The sequence below is a fragment of the Dreissena polymorpha genome, chromosome 9, assembly GCF_020536995.1.
Source record: "Dreissena polymorpha isolate Duluth1 chromosome 9, UMN_Dpol_1.0, whole genome shotgun sequence".
Lineage (NCBI taxonomy): Eukaryota > Metazoa > Mollusca > Bivalvia > Myida > Dreissenidae > Dreissena > Dreissena polymorpha.
In genome coordinates this window covers 100,477,071-100,502,125 of record NC_068363.1, presented here as the reverse complement: position 1 = coordinate 100,502,125, position 25,055 = coordinate 100,477,071, and the positions used below count along the sequence as shown (strand labels likewise).

The window sequence follows — 25,055 nt, the reverse complement described above, 5'->3', positions numbered from 1 at the left end:
CACATAAAAACCTTTAACGCAACATCCTTCAACGACATTGGTTGTAAGCATGATGCCCAAATCACAGACAAGTTTTAGAAGGGATCTCAAATTTGGGAACGCAACTTTATACTTTTAAAACCGTTGTAAAAGATTTAAATTTTAATTAACTCTTAATAGTTCTTTGCTAATAAAATAGCAATGTAAAGTAAATCCATTGTGTTTATTTTTTAAGGTTATCCAAAAACATACACATTGTTAGAGCTAGTTTTTAATAACAAGGGGATAACAAAGTTGGCACAATATCGTCAATAAAGATCAGGAACAAGAGGTTCGCCCCTCTGTTTTCAGTGCTTTCCAGGAGCAGAGTAAACGGACAGGTACATTAAGGTAAATACTCGTGAAGAAAACTCAACCTCATCGTATCGTCAATTGCTTAGCCTTAATTAAAATTAATAAATCATATGTCATCTGAAACGACGTAGTTATGCGATAGTACCTGTAATATATGTGATTTTTTTATAATAAGTTCAAGCATTTTTGGACAATGTTGTACTTGACATATGTAAGTCGTAAAATAGACATGGACACATTAAATTCTTACACAATTATCAAAATTGATCAACCTTGTCCTATTCGAAACGACCGTTTAATATCGTTCCTACAATGGATGTTATTACCTCGAAGTAGAACAAACAGTTTCGGGCAATGTACTTTGCGGTATTTTAGTTGTAAATTATGCATGGCCAAATAAAAGTCCTCCAGCGAGTTTAAAGACGATAAATACTTACAAATTGTCGTACGGATAAACTATTGCAGTGAGCTTCATCAAGTACAGAGTACAGTACTGGGAACTCGGATTGTGTAGAAGTTTGGACATAATAAACATTACATAATAGTAATCTTGTTTGCTTTTATTTTAATTAAAAATCATTAACAACAGAACAACATATCAACTGGTGATAAGAGAACATAAACATATCACTAAACCACTTAAACTTTTGCGCCAATCATCTTTCAATCAACATATTAATTGATAGATCGTTGAATGCACACAAAAAAAACAAAGTTTCAATCAATATATTAATTGATAGATCTTTGAATGCACAATCTGTTTGGGGGCATATACCTCCATATAAAATAAGATGTTCTTCTAATTTCATAATCAAATTCCGTTAAGATCTATCTTAATTAGCATGACAAAGTAATGCCTCGCATGCTTCCGAGTCCACAGGCGTGCAATTCGATCTTGTTGTTCCTGTACAATCGTCCAATCGCTGGCTCCATGCGCACGTCGCAATACGGATTGGTGAGCAGCGACTAAATACTTATCAACACCTTTGAGATTGTCAACGCCAGACTCCAGTTGTAGTGGATGGAGTCGAGACCCACGTCTCCATGACGATTGATGTTAGTGTGGAAATTTAATATCTTTGTGATGAATTGCACTCTTGGTGGTCGCATTGGGTAGCTGAATGAAAGACAATACCAAAATATGTGACCCAGTCTTCCGATATAGCATTCAGACAAATGTTCTCAACAAGTCTCAGGCAGTTTTGGCAATCAATGTGGCCTCTATAGAGTGTTCACAAACTATATTTAATTTGACCATTGACCTAGTTTTTGACATCACAAGACCAAGTTTTGAAATTCCATCAAAATATAATTGGTATAAATAATCTGACTAAGTTTCATGAAGATTGGAGATAAACATTGCCTCCTATAGTGATCACAATATTTTTCTTTCATTTGTCCTAGTGACCCATTGTTTGACGCCATGACACCCAGTTTTGAACACAGATGGAATAGGATTGAGACAAATGTTCTGACCCAGTTTTATGAACACTGGTTATAAATGATGACAAGGGATGATGGCAAAACGAAAAACGACAAAAGTCTAACACAAGAGCTAACCAGGAACATGTTCTTGCTAAGTTGATCTAAAACAGCCATTAAAAAAAGAGAAACAACAGCTGTACCAAAGCAGCATTCTTCTGCTTTGATAGTATAATGTATCTTTTATGTCAGTCCTGTGATATGATGACCATAAAGACATTATTGATATTAAATAAACAATATCTGTAGTACTTATATCGTACGTATACAATTAAAGTTGAAGATAAAAATTAAAACAAGAATCATATCAAGAAAATTAATTTAGTTGATTTAAACTAACTTTAAAAGCAAAGTCTGCATACATGTATATCTCAGTCTTTTTAAAAGTTGCCCACATTTTACGGGACATAAGGTCTGGTAAACTTTAATATTTTTCAAGACCCAAAACTATTTTACTATACCAAAAACCATTTAACCAGAAATGGCATATCGGACATTTTCGTTAAATTCTATAAGGTAAGACGATTGGACTAACAGATGCTGTCAGTATTCACATTAATTCAAGTTACATAGAGCAGCAAAGATCATTGTTGTTACATTTGTGACGAGTCCTTGAACAGAAGTCAAAACACCGCGAAACCTCCGTTTTCCCGCTTTGGCGACCAAAAATAACAAATGTAGAGAACCAGTTATGCTGATTTTCTTATCGGACCAATGAACGTGCAGTTCATTGCTTCACTATTAGCATACTTATCTCGTGAGAGTACACATCTGTATGAATATTCATAAGTGTGTTGCCCTATTTTAAGATCGATGTTTTTCCAATATTTTGTGTCAAAGGAAAAATGTTTCGTAGGAGAATATGTAACCTGTTTTGAACGTGTAATCGGGTGAAATATTAACGTCTATGCGGATCAAATTTTTACCTGGCATTCGATCCTGTTAAGACTGAAAATCTGTCGGACCGGCGAGCATTTTACCACGTCTGACGACGTTTCGGAAAGACTGATATCTTCAAAAAAAATACAGCACAATACCTCCATTTAAACTCAACTTGAGTTGAAACAGTTTTTCTAATTTTAGTACGAATGACTTTGACACGACTGTTTTGAAATGCTATCTCTCCCTAGATCAGCCTGTAATCTACATAAGAACACAATTACAGCACAATACCTCCATCAAACTAAAGTAAGCAAGTGCAAACTATTTATAGCAAAAATGACCCTTGACCTTAACCCAATCGGTCGAAAATGCAACCTTATACTAGGTCTGCATGTCAGCTACCAATAGAACTTATTGCAAGTAAGCGTTTACCTGATTTTCATATGTACCTAAAGGTCACAATATACTAAATAGTTTCCCTATATAATTCAATGTAAAAGCGACAACTTTGAGCGGAAATAAATGCAACATTTTGACCCCCATAACCATACCTTTTCTTAAAGGCCATTCTAAGCGGAATCGATTTATGCAATAAAAAAGATATGTCATGTTCAAACCAAAAAAGAACTTGACGCTAATCAAAATCGACTGTTTTTGCAATTTTTTTTTCGGCCGTTTCTTAGTGAAATGTAACCTTTTTCAGTGCAATGCTTTACTTAAGTTTCCAAGTTTATCATATTTCAGGGATTCGGTCGTGAACACCTATTTATGCCCTACCATTATCTCCGAAAGATAAAACCCGAACAATAGTTTAAGATGTAAAACATGACTTCGGGTCAACTATGATATTTTTTTAGAGAGTACAGCCCTTCATGAAACGAGTATTTAGTATATTGTAACCTAAAGTACAATATGCGGCATACTTCTGCTCAATCGTAGGTAAGAGTTATGTTACTTGATCATAGACCTCACACAATGACCAATAACATGTGTACAGTTTTAAATGAACACCTGTTGTAGAAACAATTAAACGGAGATGTTGCACGTGTACATTAAATACAGCATTATGCAGACACCAACATTTGGTGATTCACTGAATACTTGAGCTAAAAACAGATATTAAACTACAGGATTTTGTATCAAAGGAACAGAGCTTAGCTTTTTGTAAATGACGGCTGATTTGCAACGTTTTGTTATTGAACAATTATTGATATTTATTGGTATTAAACCTCAAGCATTCCATTAGCTGCACTGGAAAAAACATGCCCAGTTTCATGTTAGTAGAAAAAAAACTAAGTTTTTGACAGACCAACCAACAAACCTGTCTGGAATCTGCAGATAAACAGTCTCCTCTCAAAGGAGCTGCCCCTGGGCCCTGTTATTGATTCCTGCCAGTGACAGCAATGTATGTCGAAGGGCTCGGCGCGAATCCCATCTGGCGGGTCGGAGCGTAACGTCTAGGAGCTCGCTGTGTCGCCAGGAGTTCTCCTCTATTGGGGGAGTACTCTGCAGGTCAAGTAAAATGAAGATAGAAATTACAGACATTTGCTGAATTTAAGACATTAAACTATCAAATACTTCATGTTGATTGAATACCTTGCAGCACGCATAATAATAAATTACCATTCACCAATGCTACTTACATGCATAATGTTAAATATTACAAGTCTTTAATACTTGTTTTTTTAACATATATAACACATACTGTAATTTGGAATTAATATCAATAAATGTACATCACTTAACAACAGACTTTGAATCGAGTCTAAGTGAGGCAAGTTCTCATAAGTTCAAACCATTTTTTATTTGCTTGATTTCATCGAAAAAAGCCCTGTTTAAGACACTCATGAAAATATTTGGGCCATGCTCTGTTTAAAGGGGGTTTAATGCATGTGCGTAATCAAGGACGACAATTTCCGCCTAAACTGGATTTTTTGCAAAGAAGATACTTTAAACAGAAAATATCATAAAAGCGGAAAGTATCGTACCTGATAAGCCTGTGGGTACTGCACAGGCTAATCTGCTACGACACTTTAAGCACATTCATTAAACCCCCTTTTCACAGAGTGCGGGTCATTTCCTTTTTCTATTTCCTTTACAAAAGATTTTTCAATGTTCCCTGTGTGTTGTTCAAAATATATCCACCTATTGCTATGAGGCCAATATAATCACTTGGCCCAGGCTAATTTATCTTTCAAGGTTATGGAGTGGCCATACATATTTTACTGATGCTGGTTCTCGAGGTAATTTGACCATGAAGAAACAAAAGTAACTGCAAGAATTATGCAGAACATGTACAGCCAAATAGTTCATATGTGATCTTTGAAGCAGAGGATGGCGACTTAACATCTCCACAAAAGAAAGTTTTTCACCGATTGCAATTGAATTTAATTCAAATAATAATAGTCTGCAAACTCACACAAACTTCTCCAGGGTAAGCTGGTTTACCAGTGCTTGTAGCACATTCTTATGCTAATCACTGACAACTACCCTACTAGAATCAAAGTGGGGAAGAATGGACGTAGAAATAATGTTATAACCAATTCATAGACAAGTAATATTGCCTGGCCGAGAATTGAATCCTTGATTCTGGCATATGTAGACCAGCACTCTGCCAACTGAGCGAAGCAGCCCGGCATAGCAAATTCCCTGTTACCTGTAGTCTCATACTTTCCAGGCAGTATCGACATGGCAAACTTTCCAATCTGAAAGAACCATCATAGAGGCATTCAGCATGGTTATATATCAAACACTAATTTGAGTATATATATTGCATTACTGCAATCAATGTTTTTCAAACAGGTCTATTATGATGGAATCCTAGATCCAAAAAGGCCTACAGGAAAACATTAGACATAATGATTTCTCTGCTACTCTTAAACAGTCATGAAATTGTATCAGTTCACGAATTTGTGTAAGAACTGTTAACAATACAGTTATTATACATTTAGAACAGAAACAATTGTATAGTTTAAACCTATTTATTTAAGCTTGATTGCATAGTAAGCCTAAGGCTCATTTGAAACGCTCTCAAGTCAATTTCCTGGGACTGGAATCAGTACTTGATGTCTATGGGGAGGCTCTTACAGTGGGGATTTAACACGTGACCTTCCAGTCGCTAGGTGGACACCTTTTTCATTACGGTACAGCGAATGTAACAATTATGTAGGAAAAAGAACAACAACCAAAAAAAAACATAACACAAAAATCCAATTATTTTTGTACACAAAATGAAATTTTAGAAAACAGGGCTTGATGAATGTGCGTAAAGGATTCAATTGTGCGGACTGCACTTTATGCAAAAGCATAAAGCCTTGTTTTCCCAGATCAAAGCTCAAATGAAATATTGAATCAATATATGAAAACTCAACAACTATCTGCTCACAGTTCTTAGTAGATCATTGTCCACTTCTTCACTTTGTACTTGGGGTTGGAGAGCGGCCATCTTAGCAGGTCCTTCCAGCGCTGACACACCATGCCCGCAGTCTACAGCAAGATGTCGTCAAGGTAACTGAACACCAGTAGCAGCACTGCAAGGTTGACATTTGTAGACTTTTAAGTTCAAGTCCAAAAATGAAGTATAACTGAACACCAGTAGCAACACCACATCAGAGAATTTGAAACATAATTAAATGATGTATTTCTTATAAACAAAATAGTTTTCAGTGAAATACATACTATTTGCTTTATTTAAAAAAAAATGTGTTGGACAGGGCCTTAAACTTGAATTAATCACTAATTGCTAAGAGACATACAAGTGAAACCACAATGGTATACCAGGGCGGTGCAAGGTTTTCCATTTGACCATTATGATATGCAATTCGGCGCGTCTGAGGTCCCTTATTCTTATTGCGTTTTAAACATTTCTTACTAGATTCAGTGTTTTAAGATTCATATCCAACCCAAATGCACCGATGAGCAGTAAACAGCATAAAACCTGAACATACTGCGGGTTGCATATAGCCTCGTTCACTGTGCTTCTAAGTGGGAAAGTGTTGACCATATATGCCCTGTGTTGAACATCTTTTTTTCACCATTTCCCACTAAGACGCAAAGTGAAAATGGCTATGTGCAAACAGCATAAAACCAACAACTTGCAGGCTGCTCAGGTTTTATGCAGTGTGCTGCTCATCCGTATCTACTGGTTGGAAATGAAGCATTTAAAACTTGAATCTAGTAAGAAACGTTTAAAATAAAATTTCACTTTCTAAGGGACTACATAAGCGTAAAAATACGTATCTAAGTGGTAAAGGGTTAATTAAGCATAATTAAGCGTGTTTACCTGTCTTTGAACAAGTTCATTGCTGAAATTGTCATGTTTGCAAGAAACAGTGGACTGTCCCAATACAAAAGTACTTTTCTTGCATTCCTTCCTGATAACTGGTAATGTATTTCTCTATGAAAAAAAATATTCAAAACACTTTTTTTATTAAACTGTTAAATAAACGATGAAATGATAAATTCTAACTAAATCATTTTACTATTCATCTGGTAAACGTAAAACCAAATTAAAAGTAAAACATTGCTTTAAATATAGATTCAAAAAGTAAAGGAAAAAATGAGTTTGTATGTTTGAGAGTCAGTGAGATTTCATTGTTGCATTTTCTTATTTTTATACTGAACCCTTGACCTCTCCGTCACTTCGAGAAAGCCATATCCACCACGCAACGGCGTAGATAAATTAGGATACTCCATATAAGAGTTTTAATTACGTGTAGTTCAAATTGGTTAAATAAATATCGTTTTCGTTTTCGCATTCATCTACCCCCGCAATAAGTATGAAGCTTTCCCTCTGACGGGCCTCAAGCTCTAATGTGTTGTATTCAAGCAGTAGTACACGTTCGTGGGTGATATATTGTGCAGCACAATTGTAGTACAAACTGGACTCCATATTGTCAACACGGCATTTTAACAAACCCATATTTTTCATGCCATCTAATATAGTGTCAATTTTGCTCTCTAAATGCTGTAAGTTATCGGTGGAGTACATTTGTCGTATAGGGGAGCTATCCACTGAAGATGAGTGTCTGAAGGTCGACACCCCACCCGCTGACTCCTGACGTTTACGCTTGTCATTTCTCGATGTATGCATTTCTTCCTGGGAATTTTCGCTATTTATAGGTGCAAATCGTGAACCTGTGCTAATACCATTCGAATAACATGTCTGCTGTCTGTTAATGTTGATTTAATGTGCTAATAAAAATAATTCTTCTTTGTTTACGATTTTTCACTTCCACGTCTCAAGACCGGAAACAGTTTTACAGTCTTTGGCAACCATCCGATAGTTTACACATTAAACACTTTTGGCTTATATATTGCATAAATTGGGCATTACATATGTTTGACTCAGAAATCTATTGTTTCCGGGTAAAAACATCATTTTGTTTCGGAGGGTATTAATACGAAACAACGGGCTTGATTTTTCGGCATTGGAATTATATACACTGTTTGATTTATGATGGACTGCATTGTATTAAATTAGTTATGGAAAAATATAACGAAAAATATATATGGCAATAATAAGCAAACTGAAACTTGCTTGAGGTATTGGATTGAACGTAGCTCTAACTTCCGGTAGCATGTTATGTTTATCATCGTTATCAAAACCGATATAACATGCACGTTTTGCAATTATTCGAGGTATGCCGTGCTTAAAAGTCATAATTTCTATATTCATATCAAATGATTGAATAAAGGAACACCTAACGTATCAAATTGACAACAGGCTGCTTAAAGTCATAGACGTGGTGCCTTAACACAATACCGGTAATATGATTTAAGTTCAGTAGAAAAATTTCATCTTTTAGAAAAAGATGCATCTTGCGAGCGCTGAGAAGTAAAATGATAAAACAAAACAAGTTTTTCCAAAGTTTGTAAATTGATTTTGAGACTTTCTATTTTGGAGTGACGGTAATATAAATTATGTGTAAAGCTGATTGACTTGATTGATTTATTAAGACTGATATAAATATTATCACTGTGCTGAATATCATGTAAAAATGTACATAGTTTGCATACAAATAATGTATTCTGCATATTTTCTAAAATGCCGAGAACATGTTAAGAAGTTCAATGTATTTGTACTAAAGTACATGAGTACAATAAATGTGCTTTGCTTTCTTGTCCAAATGTTTTGTATGCTTCATTTTCAGCGATGATTTATTTAAACAGAAATATTATACGACTTCTTGCTTGACCTTTGATGAATTAAACTTTCATTATGGTAGCATTAAACGCTTATTGTGATAAATTGCAAGTGGCTTATGTTGTTATTTCACGCATTTGAACCGGTTTTTTTACCAGAGAAACCGCCGACCACTTAGTTTTATCGAGATTTCGTATCACAAAATGAAAGAATGCTGTTGCCAGTGAAAAATATATATGATATTGCAGATAAAGTTTATAATATGTGATAAATTCCTGTTTATGTCTGATCATAACGCGAATGTCGTAAAAATAAAATTACATATTTTATATTTTCAGTATACTCGCAATACCGTAAGAGGGCCTATGTGTAAAGGTTGGTAGCATGTCTTATCATTCGAGCTGCTACATCAGTTTCTTTTCAATAATGTTTGACTAAACAAAGATTGTAGTTGTGTAATTTAAACTATAACCAATAATTAACGAACGTGAACGTATATTGGAGAAATCATTATTTTAAAAGTCAGTATCTACTCAGTATTTAAGACTATTACTAGTATGTAGAATGGTATAATCATTACACAACGCAGTGCATAAACACATGTGAGATAAAGGAGCTGGATAAACTTGTGGCAGGTTATTAATATTTAAGTTGTTAAAGCAGACGAACGATCGATAGGTGTCCATTAAATAAGTTACTGCTTTATGAAATTTATAACTTATCGAGTATGGATACTGCTGGGTGTGAACACAAACTAGCATATGAATGTGCTCCATGTAAAGAAAAACAAATCTACGTGGAATCAAAATTGTTCTGTCAAGATTGTTTTAAATTCTTCTGCCGGAAGTGCCATCTTAAACATGATGATCTTTTCGAGCAACACAGCGTTTTGGACGAATCAATGAAAGAGGACTGGGGATTACGTGGTATTTTACAGCGATGTGAGACACATAAATCCGAAGAGGTTCTGGCATTTTGCAAAGACCACAACGAGTTGTGCTGTCATAAATGTGTTATCAGTACACACAGGTATGTGAAATAATATACATATACATTGTATATGCAAGCGAGTTACAATCGTGTGACCCACATTTGAATCGTAGGCTATTTGGCTCTAATACTTGATTTCAAAATCACCAAAAAAGTGGTTATACTTACTGATGTGTTTTGTTCGTCTTCAACAGCATTCAGGAATTTAAATGTTATCAAACACATAGTGTTAGTGATTATATTATTAAGTTCACAATTCCTTCGTTGATAGGTTAAGATAGATGTATATTAAAAGTCTTTTTAACATTTCTATACTTCAGGCAGTGCTTAGATGTAAGAGATATCACGGAGATCGCAACTGACAATGATACAGCGGTCGAATTTCATAAATTATCGAAACAGATTAAATCCCTTTTAAATGAGCTTACTTTTACTCAAATATCACAAGCAAATGATTTGAAAACAATAACTCAAAGCGGACATGAGGCTGTTCAACAAATAAGTGCTTTCAGGAAAATATTGAATGCACAACTAGATCATTTGGAAAATATTACGAAGTTAACTACTGCCACAATTCTCAGCGAAATCAAAGATGAACACACAAAGCAAACTAACAGGATATCGGAGATTCAGCGTCTGTTTCAAAGCTTGCTTAAGGAACTTGCAAAAACGCAGGTGTTCGGAACCTCTGTTTTTGCTCCCCTAAAAAAATGTCGTCAGATAATCGAAACAGCAAGCGTCAAAATGAATAACAAGGAAGCTTCCAAAATAGTTGTGTTTCAACGTACGTACAATAATTTAAAGGGACAGTCAACGAAATTGACGAAAATAGAAAAGTTCTAAAATACCGCATATGATCAGTATATTCGGTAATGAAATTTATACTGAGAATTTCTACCAGGTAACTACCAGTTAACTATAAATAACGCAAGTAGATTTATCATCATCGTTACTTGGTAAACCCAGGAATGCAAATTGCACACGCGTATATTGTATAGTGTATACAGTGTATATAATTGTGTATATTTTATAAATATAATGATCAATCTACTTGCGTTGTTTATAGTTAACTGGTAGTTACCTGGTAGACATACTCAGTAAAATTGTATTACCGAATATACTGAAAATATGAAAACTTAACAACATTTTCCAAGTAATGTTATATACCAGTCGTGACATTTTAATCAATATAAGCTAATAATTGTAAAACAATACGGTATTTTAGAACTTTTCTTTTTTCGTCAATCTGGTTGACTGTCCCTTTAAGCCCCTGAATGTGTATTAAGGCAATCATGTTCATTTGTTTCTTGTTTAAATGTATATGTTTTGTTCATAAAGAGCAAATTCATGTTTAAAAAGGCAACGTTATTAGAACATAAATCTTAAATGTGTTTGGCATTTTGTTTGTACAACATTTACATCTTTTATGTACATGAGCCACTCGGTTTTTCTTTAAATTCATATGAAAGAGCAGATTGATATGCGATTGAACGTCGCAATAATTAAGTGTACTCTTAAATTTTTGTAAATCAATGTCTGCAAAATTTTATTCAATGTAGTTATTTTACGAGTAAAAAGGTCATCAGCCCATAAGTATGTATACAGATGTTATATGTGTGAGCAAAACATGCGATGAATCATTCATTCTATTGTTAAACCATAATAATATAAGATTTGCACAATAATAAAGAGCACATAGGTAAGTATTAATCATAACAATTGTTTTAGTGGACGTAATTAATGTATATAAGGTGATAAAAGACAACTTAAACCTATGTTCAAGATATTAAAAATCAAATAAGTAACCTTTGGTGTAGTTGCCACTTGGACAACAATAGTGATAAAGTGGGAAAGTCTGTAACATATGTTTGTATTGGCAGTATATTGTTAAAATCTGCCTTTTGCTTTTGTAGCTAACACAGCCATAGAGAAGTATCTTTGTGAGATTCAAGATCTTGGTGAATCAATAAAGGCGAATTTAAGCATTACATTATCGGATCAACGCTTGCTAGAATTAGACATACCAGACAAAGAAAAATGTATTATCACCGGAATAATTGAATTACCAAGCGGAGAGTTGCTTCTAGCTGATCAATGGAAAAGTAGACTAACGCTCTTGGATAATGCTTACAAGCCAATTCAGCAGTATAGTCTAGAGGCACTGCCTTGGGATATATGCCATATCGATGACAACATTGTGGCTGTGGCAATGCATGACATGATACAAACGGTGCACGTGCAGCCAGGGGCTGTCACGTCTCGTAGAAAACTACAAGTGAGGCATCAATGTACTGGGATAGACCACCGAGGCGGATATTTGTATGTGGCATCTGGAACGGCTTTGTACAAATACACAACCGCAGGAGACCTTACTAAAATTGTCTATGAAAACAAATTGCACACGGGTAAATTATGGAATTTTACACAAAATAAATTAGGACAGACTCTGTTTTCTAGAGTAGTTCTTACTTTGATGATTATAAATTGTATTCTCGTTGTATTGTGTTTTATGTTTTATGCTTGATTTTTTGTGGCTTGTCATTAGTTATATATTATTGTGTTTTCAGGTACTGTGTGCAAAGTGAAAGTTAACGCAGACGGAACACAGCTATTTGTTACTGGATGGGGACAAAATAAGATTCTCATTTTAAACATCGATGATCATGAGGCATCATCAATTACACATCATAACATTATTGGCCCAAGCGGAATAGATTTGACTTCTCTCGGGCAGCTATTGCTATGTGACTCTGTGTCGCATGCTTTAATCTTGGTGGACGGTAATAAAATTACAACTCTTTTTCAGAAAACTTCCAGCTTGATCAATCCACGTACCATATGCTTCGCGAAAAGCTCAAAGAGACTGATCGTCGGTCAACGTGAAGGAAATAAAATATATGTATTTAGAGTATCTGTCATGTAATATTGCATCATGGTATTAGAAAAAATACACTAAAAACACGCGTCAAGCATATTTAACTCTGAAAATTAGTTCTTCATTTAACAATTCAAATTGTGCTTTCAATTTTCCAAAACCGGTTAAACATACTACAAGGGCTCAAGCACTTCTGCTAAATACGATGGATTCTATTATGCATACAAATAAGCATAATGCGATGCTTTAATCCACAACATAATTTAAAGGGGCCTTTTCACGGATTTTGGCATGTACTAGTATTGAAGTTGGTCATTAAATGCTTTATTTTGATAAATGCAAACACTGTATCTAAAACGCTCCGGAAAAAACTATAATAAAATTAAAGAAATAAAAAAGTAACCGACAACTGGACTCGAACCACTGACCTCTGGAGAAAAACTCTATCGCTTAGACCACTCGGCCATGCGTGCTAATTCAATGACTGGTGTATTTTATACTTTATATAAGCAATCCTCGTAGTATTACAAAATATAACGACAACAACAGAACTCTCCAATATAGAGTATAAAATACTCCATTCATTGTATTAGCACGGATGGTCGAGTGGTCTAGGCGATAGACGTTTACCCCAGGGGTCAGCGGTTCGAGCCCGGTTGAGGGTCCCTTTTTTTAATAATTTTATTCTTGTTTTCTACTTAGCTTTTTAGATCAAATGTTTACATTTATCAATATAAAGCATTTAATAAAAAACCTCAAATACATGCCAAAATATGTGAAAATGCCCTTTAATGTGAAGTATTAATGCATTTAATAATTGGTTTATTTTCACACGTTTTGAGAGGAAGAAACAGGAAAAAGTTGTAAATAATTTTTGTGTTCTCATTTTTTGCATACGCAATCATATTATTTTATTGACACTTTTTCTAATGTAAAATGTATTTGAATTCGTTTTCCTCAAAAGGCACCTATTATGTTGCAAACAATTGTTTGTTTGTAACATTTCATGCGAAAATAACATAAAGATATTATTGGCGTCGCTCTGAAGAGCGGCGACTAGTATGTAATGCATTTTATTTTCGCTTATGGGATGAGAAGTAATTTTATGGATCAATGTATATATTTTTGTTTTAAGAATATCTTGCATAGTGGTGATTTTTTGTGTAAATTAGTGTAAATAAGTACTGCATTTGTGCCTATTACATTTATTACAACATTTATTGCCAATGATGCAAAGCTAATTGTTTTAATAAATAACTGATCCACAACTGATCACAGGGGAAAGATCACAGGGACTGGGCAAATACGCGAAACTTTCTGGTTTTGTATAAAAACAAATGATGTTTTGTATAAAAACAAAACATAATCAAAAATATTTATTTTGTGGTTTTTCTAATTTGATTATTTAGTGGATAATCAATGTAGTACGATATTTGACGACCTATCGCGCAAGCAAGTTTATTGGAAGGCGTAGTGGTACGAAAACGTTCAATGTATTAGTTTATTAATAGACATATAATAACGATCGCTATACACAAATTCACCAAATAGCAGTACATAAGTAAATGTCAGCCGAAATAGCTCAGTTGGGAGAGCGTTAGACTGAAGTTGTTTACGCAACAGTCATGTAAAGGCCCCCGGTCAAATCCCGGGTTCCGGCACGAACGGAAAAGTTCGGCGGCTGACAATTTTTTCAGTCAGGTTAATTAATATAATAAAGCTTTATTTTATGTAGACATTTTAAAATCCATTTTACTACAATTGGACATTTTTATTAAAATTAATGGATGCAACGTGGTGACAACGTTAATTAAAATTTCTTACATCACTTAAATATCTTATAAAAAATACACGTTTTTTTATATTAACAAATAAATGCAAACAACACATCTATTATCCATGTATTTTTATGGTTGTCTATCATAGGCTCTAAGTACTATCCCTACCACATATAGAGCGCGAAGCGCGACACGTATTATTGATTGTAACAATGAGTTGTGATAAAGAAAGCAGCCGCTTATCAAGGAGGAGCTGTGTCCCAGCAACCCGTTTCCCTAGAGTCAAGCACTCCTCGGAGTTTTTTTTTAAGAACCATATTTATAGCGCGAAGCGCGACAAGTATTACTATCAAGGTGGTATAGGCCCTTTAGCATTATCCGACCATTACGTCCATAGTTATCTTCTTTAGAATTTGAGGAATTTTGAAATCCTTGTACGAAGTCCAAAATTTTCATCCGATTGTTCCCAAACTTGCACAGGTTTTTTATCAATGAGAACCCAACCCAAACTCTATATGAGCAATATTGGACCATAAGTCCAGAATTATGTTTCTTTGAATTTAAAAATAAAAGTGAAAAACTGCTTGGTTAGGTGATTTATGTCAACATTTTTCATCAGATTCTTTCCAAACTTAATGTGTCTTCATATCAATGAGCATTTTTACCTCATTTAAAAACGTACGTCATTTAAAATGAAAAACATAGGGACAATAAGTCCAGATTTTTTTATATTAAATTTGACAAAATAAACAATTTCCACTTGTTTAAAATATTTCACAACTTTCGTCTGAATCTTTTCATAATTGTTAAGTGTTTTTATATCAGTATCACTGGAACCCTATTGAAAATGATGAATATCGGAGCAATAAATCTATTTTGATATTTTACTGAATTTTAAAGTATTGTGAAATGCAGCTTCTTTATGCAATTTACAGTTTTCATTTTTTTTTTAATTCAAACTTTTACAGTGTATTCATATCAATGAATACTCAACCCCTATCGTAAATGAGCAACGTAAGAAAAAGTTCAGAATAATTTCCCATTGAAGTTGAGAAAAATATAAAATTACGCTTACAAGATGAAGCAGATTTTTATAAACCTACACAGTTCTGTTCCATTAATGAAAACTGCACACGGATGCCAGTAAAAAAAAGGAAACCAATGCTAATAAAATGAACAATGAAATATTTGGGGGTTACAACACAAAATCATAGATAATGCTTATTTGGGGGTTATAACACAACATCATAAACAATGGTTATTTGGGGGGTTATAACACAAAATCATAGATAATGGTTATACCAGTATCTTTTTCTATTTGGTTAAAAATAATCGGCCAATATATTTATATTTACAGTAGAAAAACGATCGTTCCATGTAACTTCATTGAGTGCCTTTTAAAATGAAATTCCCGACGCCCTTTGATGCCTTGCATCAATACTTATCTTGTTATTATTATTATTACATATTAAGGCAAGCTCACAGCTAATAGTGTTATTTTAGCGACGTTTGAAATTGCGTTCCCATTAAAAGGGACTGCGTAACAAAAATTAAATCAGTACGTTGCATCAAGATATCCAGGGAAACTTAGCAGTAGCTCATGCTTTCTAAATTAACACAAGTATCATGTTTGATAATACAAATGCAGAGTTCTCGTTGTCTAAAATAGATTAGATTTAATTTAGCATAGGAATGCAGTCAATAATACATAATTCATAATCTTACTACTTAAATGTGAACACATCAAATATATTTTCGGTAGTTGAGATGGATAGAAAAATATTAAATATTTGAATGTCATTTTTTGCCAGTTATCAAAAATACAAATTTGATATGCAAATTAAAAGAGTTGATAGTATAGTTTACCCGATAAAACCATCAAATTAAATTTTCTGAAAATATATGAAATTAAATTCATTGCGCTGCATTACATTCCCATAGTTTCTAATCTATCTTTTTTCAAATTGTGCTGATTTTGAAAATTGGTTTTGGTATATTTTAACTGATTTCTTTGTTTCCAAACAGATACAAATTCAACTGCCTCAATGTCTCAAAACGATATAGTGTTCGTATTTCTACACTGTTTCGACTAGTAATGATTTGTTGACAATACATTATTGATAACACAAGTTTCTTCAATTAATCGGGGGGGACGTTTATGTAAAAATGCGTTGTCATGCCAAAATCTAATTGAAACTATATTCGCCATGTAAGGGAATATAATTGACAAGAATCTCAATGTATTTGTTATACATGTAAAATGATTGATTTGGTTGTGTGGACTTCATGTTCATATACAAGTACCCAGGTATCGGATGTTTTAATCAAAGCGATGAAGGCACTGAAGCTGTTCGCTGTTGGCGTCCTTGATTAGCTTGTGCGCATTGCACATGCTAATCAGTGTGCACAGGCTAATCTTATTTGACATGCATCAAGCCCCGTTTTATCCTATAACCAGATGAAAATCGAAAGTATAACAACGATCGTATAAACTTGAGCTTTATACTATCGCTATTTTTAGATCAGATATGAGTTTTTCCAAAAATTGCAGAATCTGTTTTTGTCAACTACGGGTAACAAAATCGTAAAAAATTGCGATATTTGATAATTTTTAATGGAAAACAGGGATGAAATAATAGGATAAATAGAATATTATGTGAGTTTTGGATAAAGATCAAGTTTATCATGCTCGGCTCGAACCATGTTAGCGCTCGGCAAGCCTCGCGCTACATCGGTTCTAAACCTCGCATGATAAACTTCATCTTTATCCAAAACTCACATAATATTCTCTATTTCCCTGAAAGCAGCCAATATGTACAGATTTCAATGATAAACACTAGACTGGCCAATGTCGTCTTACAAGCTGGTAAATACACTCACTGCAGTAGTAGATGCAGACGCTCCAAGCATTCGTCGTCTGCAGTGCAGACAGGCAGCGGTAATCGTTCCTAGCATAGTCATTACGGTTCTTAGCGTAGCTAAATCTTCTTAGCACAAACTGATTTGCAAAACATGCTCTGTAAATTTAGTCGTGAGCGTAAAAAAATAGGCGACAAATACAACGTTAACAAAATGTGTAGCTCGATACAGTTCTGATAACTTGTTTCCAATTCGATTACATATCCCTTGCGGTAATATTATCCTATTATTTCACACTTAATCAGGTTTCCCTTCGGGGTAGTAGATTTATATCATAACCCGCCATGAGAAAGGTCTGCATATAGAGTCTAAATATTCGATAGTGAAGATGACATTTACTTTGCAAGTTACAAACATGGAAAAGGGCCAAGCGGGAATTTTAATGTATCAACTTGGTATGAAAATAATATTCGCCATTCATAACAAGAAATCAATATTATTTTGAGTAAAAAAAGTTAGGTCTGAATTTAATTTTAAAAGATAGATTTCATATTAAATTTCGACAATAAAAGTTTAGTAGAGAATGCCATTAAAATACTAGACTTTGCAGACATTTCTTTTATAATAGATAATATTAAATTGTATTGCCAAAGATTTTCATGGTGTCTTGGTTCTAGCGTCTAAAAAAGGCCTTGGCCAATAGCGTAGACCCAGATGAGACGCCATATGATGCGGCGTCCCATCTGGGTCTGTGCTGTTTGCTTATAGGAATTTCTGTAAGAAATATTCTACATATAGAAATAAATATACTAGACATCCCTAATTTTGGAAATAAATTGATCCAATTTATAACGATGGGAGAGTCCACTAGGCATAAATGGGTTGAAGTGCTCCTGTGGTAAATTGTTACTTGTACCAGGGACGTTGTTTGTATAGGTCACTGCTTGTACGAAAGAGAAAATTTGATATACAATTTGTTATGTCAATCCCAATGTTTCTGTATATAAAAAAGTATATATGAGCCTTGTTCTGAGAAAAACTGGGCTTAATGCATGTGCGTAAAGTGTCGTCCCAGTTTAGCCTGTGCAGTCAGCCTAAACGTGATTTTCGGTAAAGAGGGACTTACTCGAAACAAATAATACCATAAAAGCGGAAAGTGTCGTCCTTGATTAGTAGAAAAATAATAACAGCCCCCAGTGAGGATCGAACTCACGACCCCTAGTTTACAAGACTAGTGCTCTGCCACTGAGCTATGGAGGCGTATGCAATACGGGCAGCAAAATAATCGTACCTTTAATTCACTCTTTACTAAAGGTAATAAGTTATCTTTATCATATACGCGAACGAAATGTGCGATTAATAGAATACTTTCATCTTAAATTTAAAGTGAAATGGCCACATTTAAACTTGCTAACTTGCTTAAAGTGGGACTGCACGATTTTGTCAAATATTTATGAATGTATGTAAAATGTTTCAATATAAATTAAAACTAGAAATGGTGCGGTCGCGGCCGACGCGTATCCCCACGCCGCAGCTTTTGACCCAGGGTCAGATCAAAATTCATAATAGTGCACTGTCGCACATGTGCTCATAGCTACCATTTGTTTAAGTTTCAAGGTTCTAGCGCAAATAGTGTAGGAAGAGATAGTGGCCAGGACGGACGGACGAACGAACGGACCGACGGCAGCGATAACCACATAATCCCCCGCTCTATTTTCTGAGCGTGGGGATAACAAAAGTTAAGAAGAACATGTGTCAAAAATGCGAAATAAGCTTGATATTTTATTCTGAAATAGAAAATGTCTGTGCACTCGAATTCGCCAGCATATATCATGCATGTACGATGTGAATCTAAATTTAGATTTACGAATCATTTAAATATTCTGCAACTATATCTATTCATACAACACACGAACACTAACTCCGATCCTAATAAAAAGACGAATGCTTCGGTTTTTGTAGAAAAAAATGTACGAAATATCTTCGTCTTAATCGGCTCTGGGTGCAAATTTTTCTTTGCTGCATTTTATGAAATTCGTCTTCAATCTATAATTTTTCTTACCTATTGTGTGTTATTGTAACATATTTTTCGGCGTAAGCTGCATAAGCCAGCTTTTCACCTTAGCCTGACCTTTGTAAGTGTCCAATAAAATTCCAATAAAATTTCCCGCGGCTAGGTACGAATGAATACACTTCATTTATTCCATTGGCTGATTTGAGTATACCACCAGAACATTGGAAACATATCCGCGTCTTTGTAACACTGTTTTACTGTATGAAACAATTTTATCTCGAATGAAAAGGCTCAATAGATAGAACAGTTTTACACTCAATTCTCGACATCAATACAGTTTGTGCGTACACCTTTTATTTTCAGAGTATTACCAGCGCAAGAGCGTTTATACTTTAAAGGCTATGTTCTCATATTTAGTACTTACTTCCTTATTCCTGTCAACATGTTAACATGTAAAAGTATAAAGAGCAATGGAAGCGATGCCTCACTTTAAAGCATTGCATTTCAACCCGCGAGGTATATCGGGTCAATTCGCGGACATTCAGAGTTTATATACAGGTCATCACCGGAGTTGGCGGCCAGTAAAATAATCGTTATATAATAAAGACGCTATCCGTGAACTAGGTGACCTGGAATTTTCTTTAGACCAGAAATATGTTAAATGAAGATATTCAGCAATATAATTATGGTATGTAAATAATAGATTCTTAATGTGTTTTCAACAATACAATGATAAATATTATTGTTGATAAATTTAACAATAATTATTCGTCCATATTGCCTAATGTACTAAAGTGATATTATGAGCATGTTACAGTTTATAGGTGTCTATCGCAACCGTTGATTATTTTTTATGTTTCTACTTCATATACACTTATATTAATTAATGCAGCATCAACATACTAAAACAATATACCAGAAATAGAAAAATAATGCATTTGAATATCAACCGTACTTTCGTTTGACAACTGATCATGCGTTTACGAGTTGAACCTAAATTTAGTTTTAGTGCAGATTTGTTCATACGACACAAAGACACGAAATTGTTTTACGGATCATTTCAGCTTACAGGACTGGGTGGGTCACGTAAGAATATCGAATATAAAATATATTTTTATAAACAACTGGTAGCAAGGTGAGTTGCAGATAATTAATCAGTAACCACATTTTAACTAACTATTTTGACCTGTTAATTCGTTTCAGCTCAATTCAACAGTGCAAAATGCCCATAATATCACTTTAAGCATTAGCACGATGATAATTGATACTGTTAATAATCGAATCAAATAGCAATGCCCGACAAACCACTAAAACAGGTTTGTTCGAAGAACGCGCCTATAAATACGGATACTTCTCGTGTGGCCGGTTGACTCATATGTTTAAATTTCACTTCCATTCTTCTTTTGGTTTTCTGTTTTGTATCTATAGGTTTATGACCAGCAATATGTTATAATGTAAAATAAGCCGCGAAAACTCCCCGTAACATCCCGTACTGCGTGTAATGCAGCTAAGAACTGCACAGAAAAAGACATTCGCTATACTTGATCTCATTCATTTAACTATTTACGCCGTATATCTTTTTTAAAGATATTTTTTGTTATTAATATATTACAATTTAACACATATAAAAATCGTGCAGTCCCAATATTATACGTACACAGTTTAGTTTTTAAATGTAAAAAATGTAATAATAAACGGGAAAAAAAAGAACGGCAAGCCCCCAGTGAGGATCGAACTCACGACCCCTAGTTTACAAGACTAGTGCTCTGCCACTGAGCTATGGAGGCGACTGTTTTTCCAATACGACAAATAACCATATGTCAATTCATTCTTTACTAAAGGTAATATACGTTATCGTAATCATTATACGCATACGAAATGTCAGATTAATAGAATACTTTCATGTTTAATTTAAAGTGAAATGGTCACATTTTAACTTGATAACTTGCTTAAAGCGGGACTGCACGATTTTGTCAAATACTTATGAATGTATGTAAAATGTGTTTAACACTTATTATACATATATTTCAATATAAATTAAAACTATAAATGGTGCGGCCGCGGCCGACGCGTATCCCCACGACGCAGCTTTTGACCCAGGGTCAGATCAAAATTCCGAATAGTGCACTGTCGCACATATGCTCATAGCAACCATGTGTTTAAGTTTCAAGGTTCTAGCGCTAATGGTGTAGGAAGAGATAGTGGCCAGGACGGACGGACGGACCGACAGCGGAGATAACCACATAATCCCCCCGCTCTAATTCTGAGCGTGGGGATAACAAAAGTTAAGAAGAACATGTGTCGAAAAATGCGAAATAAGCCAGATATTTCATTTTGAAATAGAAAATGTCTGTACAATCGAATTCGCCAGCATATATCATGCATGTACGATGTGAATCTAAATTTAGTTTTACGAATCATTTAAATATTCTGCACCTATATCTATTCATAAAACACACGAACACTAACTCCGACCCTAATAAAAAGACGAATGCTTCGGTTATTGTATAAAAATATGTACGAAATATCTTCGTCATAATCGGCTCTGGGCGCAAATTTGTCTTTGCTGCATTTTATGAAATTCGTCTTCAATCTATAATTTTTCTTGCCTTTTTTGTGTTATTGCAACATATTTTTTATCAATTTATCAATATATTACAATTTGACACCTATAAAATCGTGCAGTCCCACTTTTGTATGTACAGTTTTGTTTTAAATGTAATAATTTACTGAAAAAATTAAAAAGATTACCCAGCCCCCAGTGAGGATCGAACTCACGACCCCTAGTTTACAAGACTAGTGCTCTGCCACTGAGCTATGGAGGCTTGCTCACAACATAGTTGTAAAATACCATTTTAAAATATACTATAGAATGAAATGTTTTCCCAATAAGGCATTTAATTATATAATTTAAAAGATTCATAATTGTGATAATTTTGTACATCGGTTATTGATTATATTTTTTATATTAGAACTAAACGATGTACTTTATCGATCGTACAAAATGGGAAATCACTGTGTACCTCAATATGAAGGGAGATAACTTATTGTTCAATAGCGTACTTATCCTTCGCAAGTTGTCTTTCTTTATATTTACGCGTACGTTACCAATCGTGCCACTCTGGATCCAACCGGCTTTTTATTGCATAAGGAAGCAATACTTTTACGGAGAATCCGGAGATGGACGAAGTGTTACGATTGCAATCGTGCTACACCGAATATCTCCGAAACTTCCGTAAAGAAGGTCTCGTGATGCATCGACTATCTCCGGAATCCTCCGTAAGATAGGCTGATTTATGCAATAAATCGTCTGCTGATCCCAAGTAAAATGATGATATGCCTATTGTTATGACTCTGTTCACAACGCAGGTTGAACTTGCGGCAAATTTTCTGCCGAAATTTTGATATAGAGCACTGTTAACGTTCACTTGTTATGCATTTTGACCTGTTATTCAAAAGATTTAGTTTTATAACATTATTTTGTGACGTTATTGTCCACTATTGAAAAATACTTCCGTTGTTAACAAAACTACCCAAACCGTAAGTGAAACTTGATTCATTACAATTCGCGATGTCAACCACAGGTGGTTAGCGTGTGGCTATGATATTAAATAGTTAAAACATCATTTTGAATGATAAATAATCATATTATAACGAAAAATTAACTTTTCTGAAAAAAAAATATTTCACTATCAAATATATATATAACAAGGTATGCAACTCAAAATCAGCCCAAAACGGGGTGCGTCGCTTTGAACAGCCATATCTTCATAAATTTTGCAGCGATTTTCACGATCTCGGTCTTATTCAACGCAGAAATGAATTTCCTTTCTGGAAATGTATATGTCTTGCAATATTTTTACAAATGCTGGGTCAACTTTTAAGAAATAACACGATACACAACACGCATGACCCAGTTGACAGTGATCATGCTGTCTTTAAGACTGAAATCTTCACGGAGTAAAGGGCAACTTCCCTACAAAGTTCATGTAGTTCGATACCATAATTCAATAAAACGTATGAAAAAACATTATTACCGTTCTTGTCGTTACATTCTGCATCAAGACTAACTGTCCAGCGCCGTTTGAAACCTTTGTTTACATACATTTCAACTAACTGACATTTTAAACATACGAGTGATTTCATTGGTCCAATGCGGAGGTGTGTCTTTACAACTGGAGATTTCATTCATAAAGAATACATGATCACTGTCAACTGGGTCATGCGTGTTGTGTATCGTGTTATTTCTTAAAAGTTGACCCAGCATTTGTAAAAATATTGCAAGACATATACATTTCCAGAAAGGAAATTCATTTCTGCGTTGAATAAGACCGAGATCGTGAAAATCGCTGCACAATTGATGAAGATATGGCTGTTCAAAGCGATGCACCCCGTTTTCACAGGTGGTTAGCGTGTGGCTATGATATTAATTAGTGAAAACATCATTTTGAATGATAAATAATCATATTATAACGAAAAATTAACTTTTCTGGAAAAAAAAATTTCACTATCAAATATATATATAACAAGGTATGCAACTCAAAATCACCCCAAAACGGGGTGCATCGCTTTGAACAGCCATATCTTCATCAATTGTGCAGCGATTTTCACGATCTCGGTCTTATTCAACGCAGAAATGAATTTCCTTTCTGGAAATGTATATGTCTTGCAATATTTTTACAAATGCTGGGTCAACTTTTAAGAAATAACACGATACACAACACGCATGACCCAGTTGACAGTGATCATGTATTCTTTATGAATGAAATCTCCAGTTGTAAAGACACACCTCCGCATTGGACCAATGAAATCACTCGTATGTTTAAAATGTCAGTTAGTTGAAATGTATGTAAACAAAGGTTTCAAACGGCGCTGGACAGTTAGTCTTGATGCAGAATGTAACGACAAGAACGGTAATAATGTTTTTTCATACGTTTTATTGAATTATGGTATCGAACTACATGAACTTTGTAGGGAAGTTGCCCTTTACTCCGTGAAGATTTCAGTCTTAAAGACAGCATGATCACTGTCAACTGGGTCATGCGTGTTGTGTATCGTGTTATTTCTTAAAAGTTGACCCAGCATTTGTAAAAATATTGCAAGACATATACATTTCCAGAAAGGAAATTCATTTCTGCGTTGAATAAGACCGAGATCGTGAAAATCGCTGCAAAATTTATGAAGATATGGCTGTTCAAAGCGACGCACCCCGTTTTGGGCTGATTTTGAGTTGCATACCTTGTTATATATATATTTGATAGTGAAATATTTTTTTTTCAGAAAAGTTAATTTTTCGTTATAATATGATTATTTATCATTCAAAATGATGTTTTCACTATTTAATATCATAGCCACACGCTAACCACCTGTGCCCGTTTTGGGGTGATTTTGAGTTGCATACCTTGTTATATATATATTTGATAGTGAAATTTTTTTTTCCAGAAAAGTTAATTTTTCGTTATAATATGATTATTTATCATTCAAAATGATGTTTTCACTAATTAATATCATAGCCACACGCTAACCACCTGTGATGTCAACACTAATATGTGTTGAGTTTCGGGGAGAGAAATGAACACACACACACATGCGTATTAATGAAACATAAAATAGCAATGTCAATTAAAGTACTGGCTGAAGAGACCTATGATGATAAGTCATGTATTAAACCACATATATTGGGCGTGTTGCCAAGTC

General features: G+C 34.4%; 1 protein-coding gene, 3 non-coding genes and 1 pseudogene across 4 annotated transcripts; 1 reads left to right on the top strand and 4 right to left on the bottom strand.

Annotated features, from left to right (window-relative positions):
* Positions 1-1,144: 1,144 nt before the first annotated feature.
* Positions 1,145-7,789, bottom strand: LOC127846318 (uncharacterized; annotated as a pseudogene).
* A 1,489-nt stretch (positions 7,790-9,278) lies between these two features.
* LOC127845057 (uncharacterized) lies at positions 9,279-12,801 on the top strand. The gene is made up of 4 exons (XM_052375698.1): positions 9,279-9,871; positions 10,153-10,616; positions 11,746-12,237; positions 12,400-12,801. The coding sequence occupies exons 1-4, from the start codon at positions 9,570-9,572 to the stop codon at positions 12,753-12,755; spliced, it is 1,614 nt and encodes a 537-aa protein (XP_052231658.1). The 5' UTR covers positions 9,279-9,569; the 3' UTR covers positions 12,756-12,801.
* A 5,731-nt stretch (positions 12,802-18,532) lies between these two features.
* On the bottom strand, positions 18,533-18,604 carry Trnat-ugu (transfer RNA threonine (anticodon UGU)). The gene has a single exon. It is a non-coding gene; the product is annotated as a tRNA-Thr (tRNA).
* A 2,469-nt stretch (positions 18,605-21,073) lies between these two features.
* On the bottom strand, positions 21,074-21,145 carry Trnat-ugu (transfer RNA threonine (anticodon UGU)). The gene has a single exon. It is a non-coding gene; the product is annotated as a tRNA-Thr (tRNA).
* A 966-nt stretch (positions 21,146-22,111) lies between these two features.
* Trnat-ugu (transfer RNA threonine (anticodon UGU)) lies at positions 22,112-22,183 on the bottom strand. The gene has a single exon. It is a non-coding gene; the product is annotated as a tRNA-Thr (tRNA).
* Between the last annotated feature and the right edge of the window lie 2,872 nt (positions 22,184-25,055).